General features: G+C 40.2%; 2 protein-coding genes across 2 annotated transcripts in view; one reads left to right on the top strand and one right to left on the bottom strand.

Annotated features, from left to right (window-relative positions):
- Positions 1–19,955, top strand: part of pcxb (pyruvate carboxylase b) — a 224,896-nt gene that overhangs the window by 143,025 nt on the left and 61,916 nt on the right. The gene's annotated exons all lie outside the window — the stretch shown is intronic.
- LOC132848708 (leucine-rich repeat and fibronectin type-III domain-containing protein 4) overlaps positions 164–19,955 on the bottom strand; it is a 23,782-nt gene continuing 3,990 nt past the window's right edge. The window contains exons 3-4 of the mRNA XM_060874659.1: positions 7,925–9,671; positions 164–1,517 (exon numbers count right to left, since the gene is read on the bottom strand). Coding sequence (XP_060730642.1) covers positions 338–1,517; positions 7,925–9,645 — 2,901 coding nt within the window. The 5' untranslated portion in view covers positions 9,646–9,671 and the 3' untranslated portion in view covers positions 164–337. The remainder of the gene's footprint in view (positions 1,518–7,924; positions 9,672–19,955) is intronic.

Consider the following 19,955-nt stretch of genomic DNA (forward strand, 5'->3'; position numbering starts at 1 on the left):
TAGACACCAGTCCCACAGGATATGCACCAATGTGTTCTCCCTTTTTTTAGTCCATTTGACATTAGCCTGATTCTTGACTCTGCTCTCCTTTTTTTCCTCCTGTTTCTCTCCTTGTACCTTTTCATGTCTACTCTTTTTTTCTACCATGACATCTTTTCTCTGCCTCTCATCTCTCCACTCAACCTTTTTTCAGCCTGTCTTCCACACCCACAGATCAGACCCTCACGTTGCACTCTTTAAATTTCCCTCTTTCATCTATGCTGTCCACAGTCACCCCACTCGTTTGTTTAAAGGTCTTTTCATTTCTTGCTTCAACGTGTAGCTCTTTTTTTTTTGTCTACACCACACTTTCCTCCAGTTCTTCTCCTTTATTTTTTGCCTTTACTTTCTCTTTACCTTTGTCTCTACTTTGCTCTGTATGTGTTCTGGCTATGCTTGAAGGCAGGGTGTTGGATTTGTAGGTGTGGATGGCGCTACGCGTGTGCCTGACATGGAAATCCCCGCTGCCGCCGCTGCTGGTTGTGGAGATGCTGTTCGTGGAGGCACACTGGGCCAGCATGCCATGCAGTGACTGGCTCCGTTTGGTCCAGATGACACTCAGTCGCTTGGCGTAACTGTAGCAGGTTGTGGCCGCCATGTTGCCCATGTCAAATGAAGAGCTGCGTCTGTGGCGTGCAGCACTAAGGCCTGAGCTCTGATAGGCTGTCTCTGAGTTACATCCACTGTCCCTGCCTCCTCGGCGTACGACAACAGACCCTCCTGTGCTGAACCTCCGATCGCTATGAGATGATGGGACAAGGCTGCATCTAGCCGGTTTCTCGGTATCCCTGTTTGTGAAATGGAGTTTCGTCAGTGCTGCTTCTGACTGACGTGACTGGCGTGGCAGTGTAGATGGGGACGGCTTCTTGGGGGTGTAGTACATTGGCATTCGTTCAGTCTCTGGGGTATACGGTGGAAGTGCCTTCTGTGACCCTACTCCTGCCTTTAGCTGCTCCAGATTCACTTTGGGCTTAGGCAGTGTTTGGGGTTTCTGAGTAGGCGATAACTTTGATGACGACTCCGCCCCTCCTCCCACACCTCTTTGTTTTTGAGGCAGCCCATTAGGTAAGACCACCATCATTACCTCCCTGCTGCTGTTTCTCTGTGAAAAAACATTGGCTCCTTTCTCTGGGGCTGACGAGTTGGATCTTGAGCATCCAACCTCTGCACTAGCGCCATGATGATTGCTGTGATTACTGCAGACCCTGTGACGCACCATAAGCGCCACGGTAAACACCAGCAGCGTAACCACAACAACTCCCCCCACCAAAATGGTCAAGGTCCCACCCAGAAAGTGGGCCTGCAGTGAACGGCAGTCTGGGTAATTATCCTTGGTGCTGAACTGAGCACATCCAAGAACCTTTGTGGCTGCCATGGAAGTGACTGTGTCATCAAAAATGGCCAAAACACACAGGTTATAGTCTGCTCCAGAGACCAAGTTCTTCAGGAGGAAGCTGTTGCTCGTAGATGGCAGGATTCTGAAAAGAGAGAAACCAAAAAAGAGTGATTTAGTGCCAGTATGCAGCAAAAAAAAAATAAAAAATCAGTCAGGCAAAGAAAAGATCTCTGAAATTGGGAAAGAAGAAAACTGGAAGGTGAATAGGGGCTCAGTAGCGAGAAATAGATTTAATCAAGCAGTAACCTACAATAGAATTATGAAAAGAAAGCATGAGTGTTAATGTGTAATAATTTAGCTGCTATCAGCAGGGACTGCTTAGGAGAATAGAACACCTCAAGTGAGCCATACCAGAAGAAGAGTGATTAAGTGAATGACCTGTAAGTCAGATTTGGAGAGGGAGGTAGGGAGGGGGCCGGCATAAGCTTTAGCAAAATATTGTACCACTACAAGTAAAAGGAAAGCCATGAACGAGCACTCAGAGGAGTGTGAATGTGCACTGCTCTCTTTGTTCACCTTAATGTTCCACTTTCCACTTTTTTCTAAATACACAAAGCAGTATGCCATTGTCACACAAATGCATAACTGGAATAATGGCTATGTGCAAGTGCTGAGAAAAACACAACCCTACAATTGCACACTTCTGCCTTTTTGACAACGCTCTCAGCATGCCTCCCACACAGTTCTTTCACCATCTTTGTTCCCACATTGCCTAGATCACTCAATTATTCTTTCTCTTCTAATTTCACCCATGCTCCCTTGCTGTGCTTATACCCTCTCTCTCAGCCTACATGACCTTTCTACCTTGTTCATGCTTCCCAGCTCATGCGCTCTAATTCCTATGTATGCCTTTCTAACCTTGACTCATTTCATCTTTTAATTGTTCACCAGTGCTTCATTATTACCCCTTCTACCACAGGCTTTCCATTTCCGTCCTATTTTTCGGATTTTTTTTCTTCCTTTCTCTTTCATTCTCTCTCTCTTTCTCACTGCCCAAGTAACTTGACCACTGAGGGTGGATTCTATTAAGCATGGTTCAGCTGTAAATTATGAGTTACTGGCCAAGGTCATCCAGCCTGTGCTTCAATATTTTTATATACAACAGTCAATCTGCTCTTGTTTTGTTATTGCATATCTATGCAACAAAAGCAAAAAATTATGAAATATATTACGAGTGGTCTTACTGACATGTAAAAATGTAAAAAATGACTGACAAATTTTTATTAAAGCCTTTTTGGCATGTGGCCTGAAGAGTTTCAGTAACACACAAATAATATCAAAAACATATTCAGGTGATTCAGGTGTATGGTTCGTCTTAGATATGTTTTTTTTTTCACTAGCATGAAATGGGTGGTGGATGCATACTTATGAATTTTAGATAAATCTTTAGTAGTACTACATCTACGTACGTAGCTTGCTGTATGGAAGATGATATGGAGCTGGTGGTTAGCTAATCTAGAAAATCGTTATTCCATTTACTGTCACCATTTTCATCTTTCAGTAGATAGTAGGCAAATGTCCAATTTTCAATCAAAGTGCAGTTTGACTAATTGATTGCTAGAAACAAGGAAAGAAACGATGATGCTTCATACTTGCAGGAGGTATTTACAGATAGTTTACATGACGGAGTACAGTTGACGATGATCATGAACATATGATGATATGACTGACTTGTCCTGTTGTTCACATGTTGTTCAATCAAAACAGTAGGTGCATCCCAAATTGCACTATTCTGTGACGTTGTGTACAATTTGTGTTATGGGTTTACACTGAAAATACCAACAAGAAGTGCACAACAAAAACCTGGTTTATGTGAAATAGTGGACACTTCATGCAGTTAACACTCACAACCTTACTTATGTAGCAGAAGAGGGCTGGTGTTAGGAACTATTGGGACAATTCACTGCCAGTCGAGCAATGGAGGTGCTGGTGGTTGGATTGCTACTCCTTGTTGATTGACGTGTTATGTCACCTGTCCTTGATTATCCCTAGCATTGCCTTATTTGTACCTGCCTGTTGGTTTTTGTCCTTCTTGAGTTATTTCTTACTGTCGCGTTTGGTCTGCCACGTTGAGTTTTATTTTCGACCATGTTTTTAAGTATTTATGTATTGTTTTGTTCTATTGCTTTTTAGGTTAATTAAAACAAGGGAGGTTAATCCTGCACATGGGTCTGATTTAGTGTGATTCCAGTATTTATCAGTAAATATTTGTATTCAATATTTTGTGCAGGGGGGGCACGGTGGCTTAGTGGTTAGCACGTTTGCCTCACACCTCCAGGGTCGGGGTTCGATTCCCGCCTCTGCCTTGTGTGTGTGGAGTTTGCATGTTCTCCCCGTGCCTCGGGGGTTTCCTCCGGGTACTCCGGTTTCCTCCCCCGGTCCAAAGACATGCATGGTAGGTTGATTGGCATCTCTGGAAAATTGTCCGTAGTGTGTGATTGCGTGAGTGAATGAGAGTGTGTGTGTGTGTGTGCGTGTGCCCTGCGATGGGTTGGCACTCCGTCCAGGGTGTATCCTGCCTTGATGCCCGATGACGCCTGAGATAGGCACAGGCTCCCCGTGACCCGAGGTAGTTCGGATAAGCGGTAGAAAATGAATGAATGAATGAATGAATGAATGAATATTTTGTGCATATGTTCAATATGTTGCATATAATACTATAGTATAGACCAGTAACTAATACAAAATCTTCTAGCCTCACATATTTTATATTAATGACCACATAACACATAATACATACTTCAATATAACTGCACAGTAATCGGTGTATCTTTTCAATTGCTAACAGGCAGATTACAAAAAAAAAAAAAAACACTGAAGAAATACACATTTACATATATTATATAATCCGGCAGAAGCACAAAAGCAAATTGAAAAGGGGGAACGAGATAAAGACTGCTAGGACTAATTGAATTGCAAGGCAAAACTCACTGACAAGTGAATGCATTAGAGTCTTAGCAGGAGAGCATAGCGGGGAATTGCAGTAGCTCAATCAGCGTTAGTCATAGGACCCCCCTCCAAATGACAGCCCAAACAGTGCACAAAGATTTGCTTTCAGTCTATACGTTGCAGTCATCATCATAGCCCAAAACGTTGATGTCCCATCTGTAAGAAGCAATAATCAACATTTCTAAATGGGTATGTCATTCATGCGCAGATGTTCTAAATGCCAGTTATATTATATTAGAAGCTTATGTTAGGAAACTACAGTAAAAATGAATTGTTGCAAGTGGGTGGGGCAGTATCACATTTTCTGTACTGCATTTAGTAATAACGTTTAGCTGAATTTAATATACGTGCTGTCTGCTATAAAGATCCAAGAGAATACTAGTACAGATAGAGAGAGGGTAATGGGTGAAAAGAGACCAGTGGTTAACAGTGTTTTGGTGATGAATTAGTGTTAACAGCACAGGCTGACAGTTATAGTCAAGCAGATACATCTTAGCCATACTGAATAACTTGAAAACTCGGCAATATACTGTATGAGTCCTGGTTAGGAGCCAGTTGGCAACCTAAACCACATCAATATTTATGCAAGGAACAAAGTCTTTTTCTGGGATCTCACTCAGATTATGCAAATTACCTGCATGTAGTACATGGCTCTGAGGTTGCCTTTAAACACAAGCATTTGCATTTATTCTTTTTTTTAAAACAGGGACAGAGAAAGTTGACCGAAGACGGATATGTTTTCTTCTATGCCGTCAAGTGAAATACAGTGTAATATGAAAGCACCAGGCAATTTTGAAAAATAATTTGGTCAGTTAAATTTTATACAGGAATGAGAAGATGGCATCTAACAGGAGTCTAGAATATAGAGTACAGCATATTGCTAATATATTGTTACACGAATAATCCTAGTAATTAGGCTATCACATGAATCACTGCAAATTAGTTTAATATAACAATATGGCTCCCATAAAATAGCACTTGATCCTGCCTTATTTCACAGTTTATGTTTTTTTATAACGTTCTCTAAGTGGATGAAAGGATAAACTTACTGAATATTCATCTTCTATGCTTACAGTTCTCTTTAATTTATATATTAAAATATATGTTTTTAAGATGGATTTAAATAGAACTCTGTTGATTGGTTTGCGTAAATCCTAAAACCTACATTTATTTCAGTGTGACATATAGTGATTACATCAACCTGTCATATAGAGGCTCTGTATGACTGAATGCTGATGGTTCATAGAGTTCTGAATTCCAACACACGCAATTTCAGTACCAAATTCTAACTGCATTTACTCAAGTCAACATATTCTGCTGGTTTCTTTCCTTCACCCACATATCTCTCAGGACAAACATACCAATATTAACTTAGTAAAAGAAAAATGCTAGATTTGGCCTTTTTATGCTAATAATGAACAACTGATAAGTCAGTCAACATCCAGTGCAAATAATTAATGTAACATACTGCTAGTTTATGTACTATTGAATAGTACTGAATAGAATTTTATATTATTATGTTATTGAGTGCTGGTTATATGTGTGTTACGTGTAACACGTATAATCTGTGTGTTATACAGTTGCACACACACTCACACACACACACGCACACACACACAATAATGTTTTGTTACTCAAATGCAGCACTCATACTGTAGCTGTGTGTTTCAGAAGAAGATCCTGACCTTTTCTACCAGTGCCTCTCAATGTTGTGTTTATATATAACTATGCAAATTTAGACTGTGTGTAGTCACAAAATTCCATCCACACAGACACAAGCACTTGCTCTTACTGCAATAAAGCAGATATGGGAGTGTCACCAAGCTGGTGACAGAGAAACAAGCAATTATGAGGACCCTAGTGTAGAACAGATAAGATACAGACCTGACCATAAAGGTTAAAGGGATGTGTGGGTGCGACTTTTTTCCAATCATTCATACTTTGCTCCTTAAACATCGGTACGCTCCAATATAGATAGTGCCTTTATGTGACCAACTCTTACTATTCATGCTACAGCCATTTCACACAGAATATATAAAAGCAATAAATAAATTCCCTGATCACAACAAGGACAGGATCGGGGCATGGTTTGTCAGTTTAGATGTGTCCACATATCCCCATTTTGTGTGAATACTTACTCATTATTTCTCAACATCCTCCATCAAACTCACGATAGCTCTGTTTCTGTCCCGCCATCCCTCATTATCCCTCCTATCCTTGTTCTGTCTCAGCCTGCATTCTACTAACAGTGTCTGCAGTAGCCACCTCTAATAATTCTAGCTGCCCCTCCCAGTGAAAGACGATCAGGTTGAGTGTGGGTGTCATCTCTCATTGATAATGTCTCCTAAGAGCTGTAAGATATATTGAACATTTTCTGAAAATGTCTGAGAGCAACTAGGCTGAATCTATTGCTGGAGCCTTCAGCAAGACAAATCATACCAGAATAGAGTAGTGCTTCAGCCTCAAGTTTAATTCAAGCTTAGGGCAACCTGGAGATGACGACAGGAATCAGACCAAACCACTTCAAACGCATTACACCATTACAAGAAGTGGATGGACTGCATGAGTATGCTTTGATCGAACATACTCCACCGCACCGTTTTTTCTTTGAGGCTGCAGATTCTTCAAGGTACATTTGCTGCATCTTCAATAAAACATTTACATGATTATGGTCACACTAATGTGACCATAATACCTATAAGGAACACAGGCCTGTTTTTGTAGAGCTGAGTGAACAAAAAAATCCATTTTAATCACCTTTGGGCCACTTTTATATCTGATATTCTGTTCATACACTTGAAATACTATAAGAGTCAGAACGGAATTCGCTTTTTTTTTTTCTAACACATTACCGCACATGCAAATTGCACTGTTGGTTTCTTTCTTCACCCACACATGTCTCGGGACAAACGTGCTAGTATTAACTGAGAAAAAGTAATAGTGCCACACTTGTCCTACTTTGCCTTCTCATGATGATAATGAACAGCTGACATGCTGTTATTCAATATCGAGTGCATATCATTGTAATGTACTGCTAGCTTCTTTACTTATTACTGCATATTACTAAATTGACCATTTTTGTTGTTTATTAAGTGGGTCTTACATGTGACTTACTGATTAAAAATATGTATGTGTGTCGGTCATTGCAAGTTTTGTTTCAAGGTCTGTTCCAGCTAAGTTAGAGTCATATAAAAACATCAAGTCATCAAGGCTGAATGATTGCAAGTAATTATAATTAAGCAATATGTCTACATATAACACAAACATAGTCATAGACATGTTTTTGTTTATAAAAAAATGTGTTAAAGATGCAGTTTTTTCTTTTCCAGTTATTTAATATATTCATTTGTTTTTTGCATAATGAACAATGCAATGTTGTCAACTCAGTAATAACAATAGACAATAATAGTAATAAATAATCAAGAAGAAAAATACTGAATACTGCTACTCAGTGTGAAATTTCACAATTAAAACTTCATTTTGGACGTTCAAGATAAAATATGCATAAGACATGTATTAGTTTGTGTAGGTTTTACTCACCGATATACCAGAGTTTCGTCTGCGGTGCAATTGTACTGTATTTGGTACATCCAGACCATGTATTCACCTGAAAGTCTGCCTATATCCCACCGAACCTGTGCTGAGGTGGAGGTCACCCCCTGTACCTCCACAAACTGGTCCTCCCCTCCTTCACTCCCTCCAACCTCTGCCTCTACTTCTTCTCTACCTTCATGTGGGTCTGTGTTAGTGTCCTGGCTGGGGGTTTGCCCATTGGATGCTTTTCCTCTAGTAATATCAGATGACCCTGGGTCACGGGCTAAAGAAACTGTCCCATTCCCTCGGTGAGGAAGAGGAATGACTTTAAGGTCAATAATAGCAGTGGCCTCACCTGCAGCATTGATTGCAATACAGGTATAAGGGCCATCGTCACGGGCCACAGTTACTAGGAATTCAAGGGTCCCATTACGGAATGAGGTGGTACGACTAGAGTTAGCAATAATCCGATCATCAGGTGAGACCCAGTGCACCACTGGTTCAGGGTCTCCAATAGCTCTGCATTTGAGTGTTGCCTTTTGACCCTCCAAGACCCAGAGTTTGTGTGTATGACGCGTTATAAGTGGAGGCTCACAAGTAAATTCCTCCTCAGGTATTGACCAAAAGTACCGTCCTGCCAGGTGAATCGGAGTAGCGCAAGTCTCCATATCATCGCTTCGAATCAACCTCCGCAACCAAAGAAGCTCACAGTTACAGTGCAAAGGGTTTCCTCCAAAATTTAAACTGATTACTGAGTTGTAGGGAGTAGGGCTGATCACTCCTGTCTGAGACCTGGAAAACAGTGGATCAGGTGGTAGAGTCTGAAGGCGATTGGAAGTCATGTCTAACCGAGCGAGTTTGTAGAGCTCACCAAAAGAGCCTTCTTCTATCTGGTCAATGAGGTTGTGGTCGAGATTGAGCGTGTGCAAGCTGGCCATGTTCTGGATTGCTTCCCATGGTGCTTTGCGCAGATTATTGTAAGACAGGTCGAGGTCTTCCAATGTGAGGAGAAAATCATCGAAGGCATCAGAAGAAATGTTGGTAAGCTGGTTGTTGTTCAAAATGAGGTGCTGTAGGTTCAGCATACCAACTAAGTCTCTCGGACCAAGTGCAGTCAGTCTGTTACCATCCAAATGCAATGAACGGAGACTTTCAAGGTCTGCAAATGCCAATGGCTTGATGTAGCTGATGGTGTTTCGTGACAGTGTTAAATCCACCAGTCCGGACATGTTTACAAAGTCTGTGCCACCTACTTCTCTGATGAAGTTGTCAGCAAGACGGAGCTCGACAGTCCTGCGGTCAATGTTTGGTGGAACAAAGAGAAGGCCCTTGTCTGCACAGAGTGTGCTCAGAGACTCTGAAAGGTTCCGGCATACACAGTGAAAAGGGCATGAAGAAACAACACCCCACGTTTCTCCCGCCAGCGCACCAGGAATCCGTCCAATCAAGGCCGGTAGCAAGCAAGCACATGTGACCAGTATCAGCCAGTGAAGCAAGGGTAGAGGTGGGCTTGGGGATGGTATGGATTGGGCAAGGAAACCACAGGCGTATTTTGGACACAGAGGCGTATCCAATGATAGGAGTTTGTGTGAAGGCTTAAGGATGGATGAGTAAGAATGGGATGTTGGGTGAAAGGGGAGGGGGGAGGATGGTGATTTACTTGGATGGTGATGTAAAATGAGGGATGGGTATGATTTTTCAGAATGAGGAGGTGGGGAGGCTTGCATGGTAGAAGGGGGGTTAATCCACAGACCTAGAGAAATAGAGAAAGAACAGTATTTATTCATGACATCCTTGATTTTTCTCTGTATCTAACATAATCCACTACATATGGCAGTCTTTATCTTTCTTCCTAGAGCTCTAATAGAATATGTATGATTATGCATGTTTATCATTTGTTTCACACTGTGTTCAATACTTGCTGCAGTGCAGAAAAATACTTACATACATTATATTCTCAATATGCGGTCTACAGTGCATGAAATTTCTTGCCTAACAAGTCAGTAGGAGCTACTGTATATTTGGAACATAAACCCATCTGAAATATGAAAACAACTTTAGTGGCGAATGTCACTTAACCACAAGCCAGGCATCCAGACAACTCAACCTACGCCTGCAATGACTTATCCTCGCTCCACCACTACTGAGATATCATAACTACGACGATACATATACCTTAATATCTCAATGCAGTTGTAGAAACCCTACCAGATAACTGAGAGGGCTTCCCCATGAAGTATTTTCATTGAGCTTATCTTTGTTTAAAGTAAGAATTTGACTTTACGGCTATGCAGTTCTTTATTGTTTATGTCTAGAGAAAGAGTACAAATCAGTACATTTCTGTTCTTTCAAGTACAAGCATGCCATTCTCCTCCAAAAACTCTAATACAGTTTACAGTCTAACACAATTTCAGATTGAACCCTCTGTAATATGAGCCAAGTCATGGCGGCAACTTTCTTTCAAGATGAAAGAGGCGACTTACTTTAGGATTGAAAAGTATGTTAACCGCTGCTTTAACACATCTAGCTAATTCTGTCATACTGTGTCACTTAATGCTTAGTCTGTGTAATCAATTAAGTGCTTCAAGGAAAGCAGCAATTTAAGACAATGTGTGTTTGCCCAAAGCTCTCAATATACATAACACAGTGCTACAGATTTGTCATAGACAAATATAATAATTTTATATGATATTATTGGTAATACTAATTAATAGATCAATGTTTCTGCAGAATACATTATATGTCTCGATCAGTATAGAAAGATTCTTTAATAAGTCATATAAGATATTACTGTCAGTAAGCAAGTGTTATTAGTCAAGGTTAGGGAGAAGGAAATGGAAACAAATATAAGCTGACTGTATATCCATACACCCAGGCATTTGAACCACTTTATTTGTTTTATGCTTGATTTTGCATTTATACCGTGGCCTTCCAAGACCTTCTCCTCCTCTTCTATTTAATCTCTTTTACTCTTTTACTATATCAATGAATAGTTTTGTACAATGCACTACTTATCGCAAACAAGTTCTTCCTTCCATCTGTCCTTGAGGTAACGCAAAGCAATTGAATGTTGCTTAAGACAACAAAACCTCTTTTTCTTCTTTTTCTCTTCTTCCTCACTGCCCTTTGTCTCTTGCTTTCATACTCTCTCTTTCTCTTTCACACAGACATACACACACACACACACAAACACAAACACAGACACACACACACACACACTATTTCACTGCCTGTTGTCCATTCTACCTCTCTGAAGCTATAAGTCACCTGAGAAGTGAGCAGCTAAAGCAACTTTTGTCCTCTTCTTCCTTGGTCTATCGATCCTCTCTGACAGAATAAAAAAGCACACCTCTGTTCACATCCTCATTTCTTTTCCTCCTCTTCTGTCCTTTTCCTTAGTCATGCTCCCCCTGTTTGTGTGTGTTTGTGTGTGTGTGTGGTTAGGCTGTTAGGCATGAACCAGATGGAAATAAATGATAGTAATTCCACTGTAATTAATAGTATTATCCATTAATTAAACTGAGAATATCTAGCAGGTCAATTACATACATTCAGTGTGCGTTTGATTTAAAGTATGCTTTTGTAATATTATAATACAAAGCAAAATGTAATCTGTCAAGCATCTGCACACCACTACAGTAGCTAATCAAATGAAGCATTTTCGGCTGTGTGGATTCCTGCTGCTTTATTATTGGTCATATGAATAAAGCTTATTTCAGGGTGTGTGTGTGTGTGTGTGTGTGTGTGTGTGTGTGTGTGTGTGTGCGTGTGTGTGAGCGCCATTTGAGTTTTTATTGTTGTGTCCCTAGCAGTACAGAGTGAGTACATCTTTCTGCACTTAGCAATCCCCAGTCCAACATTTGCCACCATACACTCCCTTCTGTGATGGTAATCACTGCACTCAGTGTAGGACTGCACTTGGCATCTCTTACAACACTACTCAAGCACCACCCGATGCCGACACACACACACACACACACACACACACACACGCACAAACATACGCACACAAACACAACTATCCTTTAGCTCCAGGCTCACAGTGTCCTCCAGCACAGCCAGTCACAACACCATGCAACAAGAAGCTGTTTTGTGCAGTTCCACAGTGGGTAGAATACTCTTGTGTGACCTCTGTAGACTCATATAAACTGCAGTGATTTTGTGTACATGCTGTAGGGAACAAAAAGACTCCTGGGTAAAGGGGAATACAGTGATGGAAAGTAAACGAGTGCCGTGCAATACCGGTTGCTGCTTTTCAATTACTGTGCTATTTTACCAGCGTTTTTCGCAATGCCCTGTGACTGCTGTGAGCTAGACGTCTCCTGTGCATTAAATCCTGTTTACAAACACACACACACACACACACACACACACACACACACACACAGCTTTAATCCTTCTCTCAGTTGTTTGACTGTAACCATGAAGAAGCAAACATAAGAACCAAAGTAGGGCATCTCTATCAGGAGATCTTCAAGTGCCTGGACACATCAGGCTGTCAGTCATTAAAAGATGTCAGGTTAAGTTTGTGTGGTGTGTCTCACACTAGCAGGACCTTGTCAGTGCCAGTGTGTCTACTATTTATATTGATTCAGTGTTCAGTGTCAGTGGGAAAATGCTTATGAGCCCAGCAAACTTGTGAAGGAGAATTGTCCAGCGCAAGCAAACAACTATATTTGTGAGCATAAACTTGTTCAGAACCTGTTCAACTGACAGAGCAAAGAAGTAAAACAGATTGACAGTGAGGTGAAAACATTACTCATCCTTGTAAATAGTGAGTAAAAACAGTGTCCCAATACAGAGGTACAGTATATACACCCATTAGGACAAATTAACGGAAAAATCAACTTCCCTCTATCTCTCTTTCTCTCTCTCTCATTTTACCGGCTTGGCTTGGATGCTCTCGTCTCTGATGATTTTTTTTTCTGACTAATCACCTTTATCAATATGAAATATCCAAGCAATTTTATTCTAATGCCAATCTCATCCAGATTGACACAAAGTATGAGGGTTGACTGAATGGTTAGATTTCGATAAAAAACTATGTAAATTATATGCTACAGTTTTTATTTCAGTCACCAGATTTCAATCAAACTGAACACCTGGAGATTTTGGACCGATGACTTAGACATCGCTCTCAACACAACATCTTAGGGAATATCTTATGGAAGTGCAATGTTCATTCCTCTAGTATTCTTCCAGAGACATGAAGAATCTCTGCCAAAATGGAGCGAAGTTGCTCTGGTGGCTTGTGATGGTGCAACATCTTTCTGTGACACATTGGATTTCATCTGTGTTTATTTTTCCATGTATGAAAGGGAAGGGAGTAGGTAAGTCTTGAGGAGACCTGCAGTTAGTTTATATGCATATACACAACAGAAAAATCAGCAACAAATCATGACCGGCATCTAAGAAGTCCCAATGCTTCTGTATGGGGTTAAAGGCCAATAAACACAGACAGACTTAAACAATTATCCAGAAAAAATGCTTTCTGTGTGCTGCTAAGAGACTCCTCTTGACATTTGAGACAATACCAAGAGCGGAAACCTAGCTAACTGTGGCCTTTTCTTGCAATGTCCTCCTTTTTAAAGGTGCCCTGATTAGGGATTTTTCTACCCAGACCTCATTAGGTAAAAGTAACCCAACCACCTTTTCGGGGCAAGTTTGTAATGCTTCAATGCACACTGCAGATCTCTGGCATTAGAACAGCTGACAAGTTTTTGCAAAACTTTTTTTTTTCTTTGAATAATTAATTTACATTTACAGTTATTCATTTGCTAGACACTTTTGTCAAAAGCAATTAGCAAGTAGGGCAGAATTGAAAGCATGCTCCGGGCTCTTAAAGGAGTTGACAGTGAAGGAAAAGCTACAAGTTTCTAAAATATAATTGACTTTAACCCTGAGAAGGATAGTTGGAGTAAGTGCTGGTTCTCAAGAGTGTTATAAGCACTGGCGAAATTGCAAATGATACACTCTTTCGGACGTGCTGAATAATTTGAAGCAAGGCGCCGAGTAACACACAGAACAGTGAGCAGCATGGATCATCAATCACCTCAACAATTCAGCCACCTCCAATTACTCTTTTATACTTTTGATTTCCACTCGCATTTAATTATACCTGGAAATTCTTCATCCGTGAGAAGGAAAATTGAAATGATGAAAGGTCAGGTCAAGTACATTCAAATGATTAGTTAAGAAGCCACTTACGCCACTTACTCAGGCAAGACGTTTTTCTGCCCTCCTCAAACACAACTCCTTCATCATTACTGTCATTTTTCACCTAACTCTAACTTTCTGCTGTTATGTCTGGTCAACTTTGGCTCTTACGGAAAAATCACACACTCGTGTTAAGTCGGCGTAACGGATATTGACTTATCAGAGTTTTTCAATCATGTTTAAATGAATGATTTATTTTATGGCCACAAATTTGATATAAAATTAGTCAGGACACTGTTGGATTTCAGCGTGAGATGTTTTTGCCACTGCTGGGATAAACTTACACATAATTTTAGTGGTGGAATAGAAGGACTTTAAATTTTAGACGCTTATGAAAAAGCACTTTGTCTTTGGCAATTTTACCCTTAGCAGGCTAGTAGTCTGGTACAACCAGAAATTCTTATTAAAAACAAGAAATTCTTCAAGCCCTGAATGTCTAGCTTTATATGAGCTATTATCCTTCACTGTGGAAGTGTGACATGACAAAGAATAATATGACATGAATAATTCTTTTTATTCTATTTATTCGCATATCATTCACCTAAAAATTCTGAAACGCACGTGATTTTTCCTTAAGGACGGATCTCAAACCCGCTATGACCATGTGGATTTTCTATAGGTCATGCATAATTAATCACAAGAGTGCATCAGCTTGTGAACTATCCTCAGCTCTATTTTTAAACATCTCCGTTCCACGCCTCCATCTTACTTTCAACTTCGCAATCTCTCAGTCACAATCTCTCTCTCTCTCTCTCTCACACACACACACACACACACACACTCACACACATTGACCATTGACACCTTTCAGTCCCTTTGTGATTTTATGAGAGAAGGATGGATGGAGAGGAGCTGATTAATTTAAGGAGGGAAGGAGAGAGGGTGTGTGTAAGGAAATGATTGAAAGTAAGAGAGAAAAAGGGATAAATAATGAGAAGCAAAGAGAGACAGCAAGATGTGACTCATGAACATAACACCAAAAGAGCAAAAAATAACCAATGATGGGCATTTGTGTTTGAGCCAAAGGGGACAGAATACAAAGAATGAGAGTGTGAAAAAGAACTGTGAGAAGAGTGTGAATGTTTTCATATTTGGTAAATCACACTGAGAGAGAGAGAGAGAGAGAGAGAGAGAGAGAGGGAGAGGAGAGAGAGCGAGAGAGGGAGAGGAGAGTAAAGTTGGACCCTCAGGCTTGTTAGACATATTAAACACAGTCAGACAATTTTATTCTAGTTTTAACCCTCTACTTTTAACTCTATCCATCTGTGTGTCAGCTAAACACACTCACTAGAGCCTTCTCTGATCATCCCATGATCATCTCAAAAAAAAAGAATAGGCCAATAATGACTGGGAGAAGAGCATGTGATCATTCAGCATTTTTTTTGTTGTTGTTGTTGTTTTGCCTGGTCTGTCTTTGATGTGAGCTCTGATCCAACAGAATAATTATAATCGCACCTGAAGATTTGAACAGATTTTACGCTTCCACGAATCAAAGTCATCCAGCCATGCAATACTTATCCACTCTAATATGCACCATAAACTGTAATTAGCCAGTGCAATTAGGGCTAAAGGCAACAAAAAAGAGCAATAAAAGCCTTTCCTGTGCACTTAATGTGACATGAAATCAGGATTATACGACAACGCAGACTGTATTATGTTCAGTAATTGGTGTAATTTAGACTACAACACACACACACAGAAAGAGAGAGAGGATACTTAAAATAAGCACTGTTCAATAGCCAATAATAAAGCAGCGGGACTTCACACAGCTGTAAATACATCATTTGATTGGTTAGTGGTGTGCAGAGATGCAGGACATATGTATATTATAGTTTAGTGTCTGAAGAGGAATAGGTCTGAGAAAAGCAGTGCATTTACAATGTACAGTCAATGACCTTAAATTTGTGCCTTTAAGTGGAAAAACAAAAAAACTCTACACACTGTGATTAATGAGTCTTCATTGTACATGTAGTTGGGTCCTGAACCTCCATTTGTTACTTAGACACAGTCCCACAAGCCCTCTTTCTTCTTTTTTCAAGTTGAATGAACCACATACAAACACACACACACACACACACACACACACACACACACACACACACACACACACACATACACACTCAGTGATTTCTCCTAAGCAGACATGAACACTGTCAACAAGAAGTCTGGTGCCTTGCCAGTGGTCGATGCAAGTAAAGGACTGACACAGCTGATTGAATATTCTAACTGAAGTGTGTGTGTGTGTGTGTGTGTGTGTGTGTGTGTGTGTGTGTGTGTGTGTGTGTGTGTGCACTCTGATGTAAAATTACAGCAGTAACCTCTCAATCACACACACACACACACACACACACACACACACACACACACACACCCACACACACTCTCTCATACACAGTCATATACACACTCACATACACATTATAAATACGTTCAAATTGATTACTTACAAGATATTACTTACGTAATATTTGAACCTATTCAGCAGTAATGAATATATAATGTTACACATTCTGTATGTTATTTGAACATTATTTTTTTTATAAATGAAATTAAACATGTCATTCTATTCTAAACCATCTAACGTTTTCGATTAGTTTTGAATAATTAAGCTAGATTTTGCATTTTGTAGACAACCAGAAACACCAAGTAGCTTCCAGGCCTCTATTTATGCTCTATATACTGTATGTTGGAATAGGAGTACATTATTGTGACTCAGATAATACTTCCTCAAATAATACAGATACAGTAGGAGAAACAGAATACTTATAGGCATCATTTTCTTATTTTTCCATAATGCCCAGGGGAAACATGGTAAGTGTGAATTTCTGATTTGCAGTGTATGTGATGTGCAGCCATTGGGGGATTAGTTTTAGTACCGATCTCCAAAATAAAATCTCTGTACAAACAAATGAAATTGGCTTTCCTAAATTAATCTATATACAATAATGAATCTATATACACTATATTGGCAAAGGTTTTTTGACGTCTGTTTTTACATGCACGCGAACTTTAATGACATCCCATTCTTAATCCGTAGGGTTGAATGCCCTAAGATGGCCCACACTTTGCAGCTACAGTATAACAGCTTCAACTCTTCATGGAAGGTTTTCTACAAGGTGTAGGAATGTGTTTATGGGAATTTGTGACCATTCCTCTAGAAGTGCATTCGTGAGTTCAGGAAGGTGCCATCCCTAAACTGTTCCCACAATGATAGGGGCATGAAATTGTCCAAAATGTCTTGGTATGATGAAGCATTATGAGTTCCTTTCACTAGAATTAAGTGAAAGGTACTTATCACTGTACGGTGCTTGAATTTACTGAGCTTCTAAGACCGACCCATTCTTTTAAAAATCTTTGTAGAAGCAGTCTGCATGCATTGGTGCTTGATTTTATACATCTGAGGCCATGGAAGTGATTGAAACACCTGAATTCAATGATTTGGAAGGGTGGCCCAAAACGTTTGGCAATGTAGTGCAGCACACATGGAGCAAACCCGCTGTACAGTGCTGCAGATCTCTACAGGGCTCTCCAAAACAATAATAATCATTTTAATGAACTGTATAAATATTTCAAAACTTGTACATTCATTCTGCATGCCTTTTCATCATTCTTAAAGATCTTTGGCTTTGAAACATAGTTAGCTTGCTTACTGAGACACGTTGGAAGGAAGATAAAAAGCTTTCCAGAACGTTCCACAGATCTGGTTCAGGAGTTGATTAAAGTTACGTTTGTCCTTCTAGGATTTCACAAAGGCTTTTTGTGACTGTTTCACAGCCAAAATTGCTTGACTTTGGAATAGGACTTTGGACATTTTTCGTTGTAAACTTATGAACTCCTACCATTAAAGACAATCACAGTATGTAATTCCTTATTATGATATTATTATTATGAACTGTGCTCATGTTTGACACACGCAAATCAATGGGGGCTTTTTGGCTGGTGATGTCACACGACACATCTTGGCCAAATCTCTGGAAAATATGCTGTAATTTTGAAACATTGCAATCTCCTCTGAATATTGTGGAGTTTGCTTGATTTTGTGTTCATTTCTGCAATCACAAAATCCAGGAAGAACTGATTATTTCTTGTAATTTGTTCATGAAAAATGATGCCATGTTGCTATAGCTACAATTCTTTCCTATGTTTCAGTGTTTCTACAGCATAATGGTTAGATTAACATTAAAAGAAACCAACAAACACACAGCTACAGATGCAATCTGAGACTCATATAAGTAAACCTTTGCTTATAAACACTGATCTTTGAGCTCATGTATTTTTACTAAAGTAATACTATATTTAGGACACATAAATAACTTAATCAAACAAGGACACGATGTATCCAGCCTCAAATCCTACAGCGACGCTCCTTCAACCAAAGTGTTGAAGAAAGTTGTTTCAATTAAAGATTAAGTGACAGAATGTAAAACCTTAGATATCAAATTTTGTAATGTAAACTATTTGCCTATGAATCCATAAATTACGAAAAGCTAGTATTAGAGTAGCAAATTGTGTTCTGCCAGCACTAACACACACACACACACACACACACACACACACACACACACACACACACACACACACACACACACACAGGGAGAAGGAGTGTGGGGACTGTATTTATGCTGTACGAGCTCAGTGGGACAGCATCCAGGACGCCTAATGATGTGAAGCATTTGGCACCATCGTGCAGGTCTGTAATAAATGCTGATTTTGGTGTCACACTTTTCCCCCACTCTCCATCTCTCTCTCTCTGTCTCTATTTCTGTCTGTGCATGTTTTTTTTTCCACATTGCCGTCTGGCCCCTCTCATCAAAACCTGCTGTTCATGCACTGCTACATGCTAACTGCTAATTAACCCACATTCAGGCCAGAGGGAGGGGAGAGGTGGCAGAGCAGATATAGTCGATCACTGCATGCCTTGTTAGGCACGGATAGACTGGACGACAGGGGGAATCCAGCAGAGGAATCGCAGGACAGTTCTTTTTTGAGCGTGGGAGCTAATGGGAGTGGTGAGAAACATGAGCTCGTTGGGGAAAAAGGGTGAGGGACATAAACGGCTTCGTCTTCCCTATGGGGACAGTCTGAGTGAGGGAGAGAAAGAGAGTCGTGTAGGCGGTTAAAAAAAATAACACAGGGTGATGGCATTGATGTTGGCATGGCAACAGTGGGCACACTTACCAGCCCTAGTGCCACCTCCTCCCCTCATCTTTCTTTAGAGAGAGAGAGAGAGAGAGAGAAACAGAGAGAGAGAGAGAGAGAGAGAGATGATGACACAGAGAGGATCCTACAGCGTGTCCTTAGTGTATGAATATGCATGGAGCAGATCGTGCTCTAGGATGAAGAGGAGATGAAACCCCTCAGCCTGGTGTGTGTGTGTGTGTGTGTGTGTGTGTGTGTGTGTGTGTGTGTGTGTGTGTGTGTGTGCGGATAACTGATAAATCTGCTAATGTCAGGAATTTTTTTCTCATGTTTATATAATCAGTCCTGTAATGCTGGCATATTTCCTGCTGTGTGATTATAACAGGTAGAGAGAAAATGATAGAAGCAGTGAGAGAGGTAGAATATAACGCCACTCCACACACCCTCGTCCCACCCGCCTCCAAAAATGAATGAAGCTTAATCTAAAAATTTGTTTTTCTGTAAAGTCGCATCTGTGTGTAATTTGACTTGTGTGTGCAGTTAAACCATCTGCACAAATCAAGCCCTGCATGCTGTGGCATCTGGGCATCTGTAATCACATGAGCAGCCAGCTAGCAGCTAACATCTGAGTAAAAACATGTCGAAATTTTTACATTTTCTTTCATTCCGTATACATAAAGTC

The sequence above is a fragment of the Tachysurus vachellii genome, chromosome 7 (genome assembly GCF_030014155.1).
Source record: "Tachysurus vachellii isolate PV-2020 chromosome 7, HZAU_Pvac_v1, whole genome shotgun sequence".
Classification (NCBI taxonomy): Eukaryota; Metazoa; Chordata; class Actinopteri; order Siluriformes; family Bagridae; genus Tachysurus; species Tachysurus vachellii.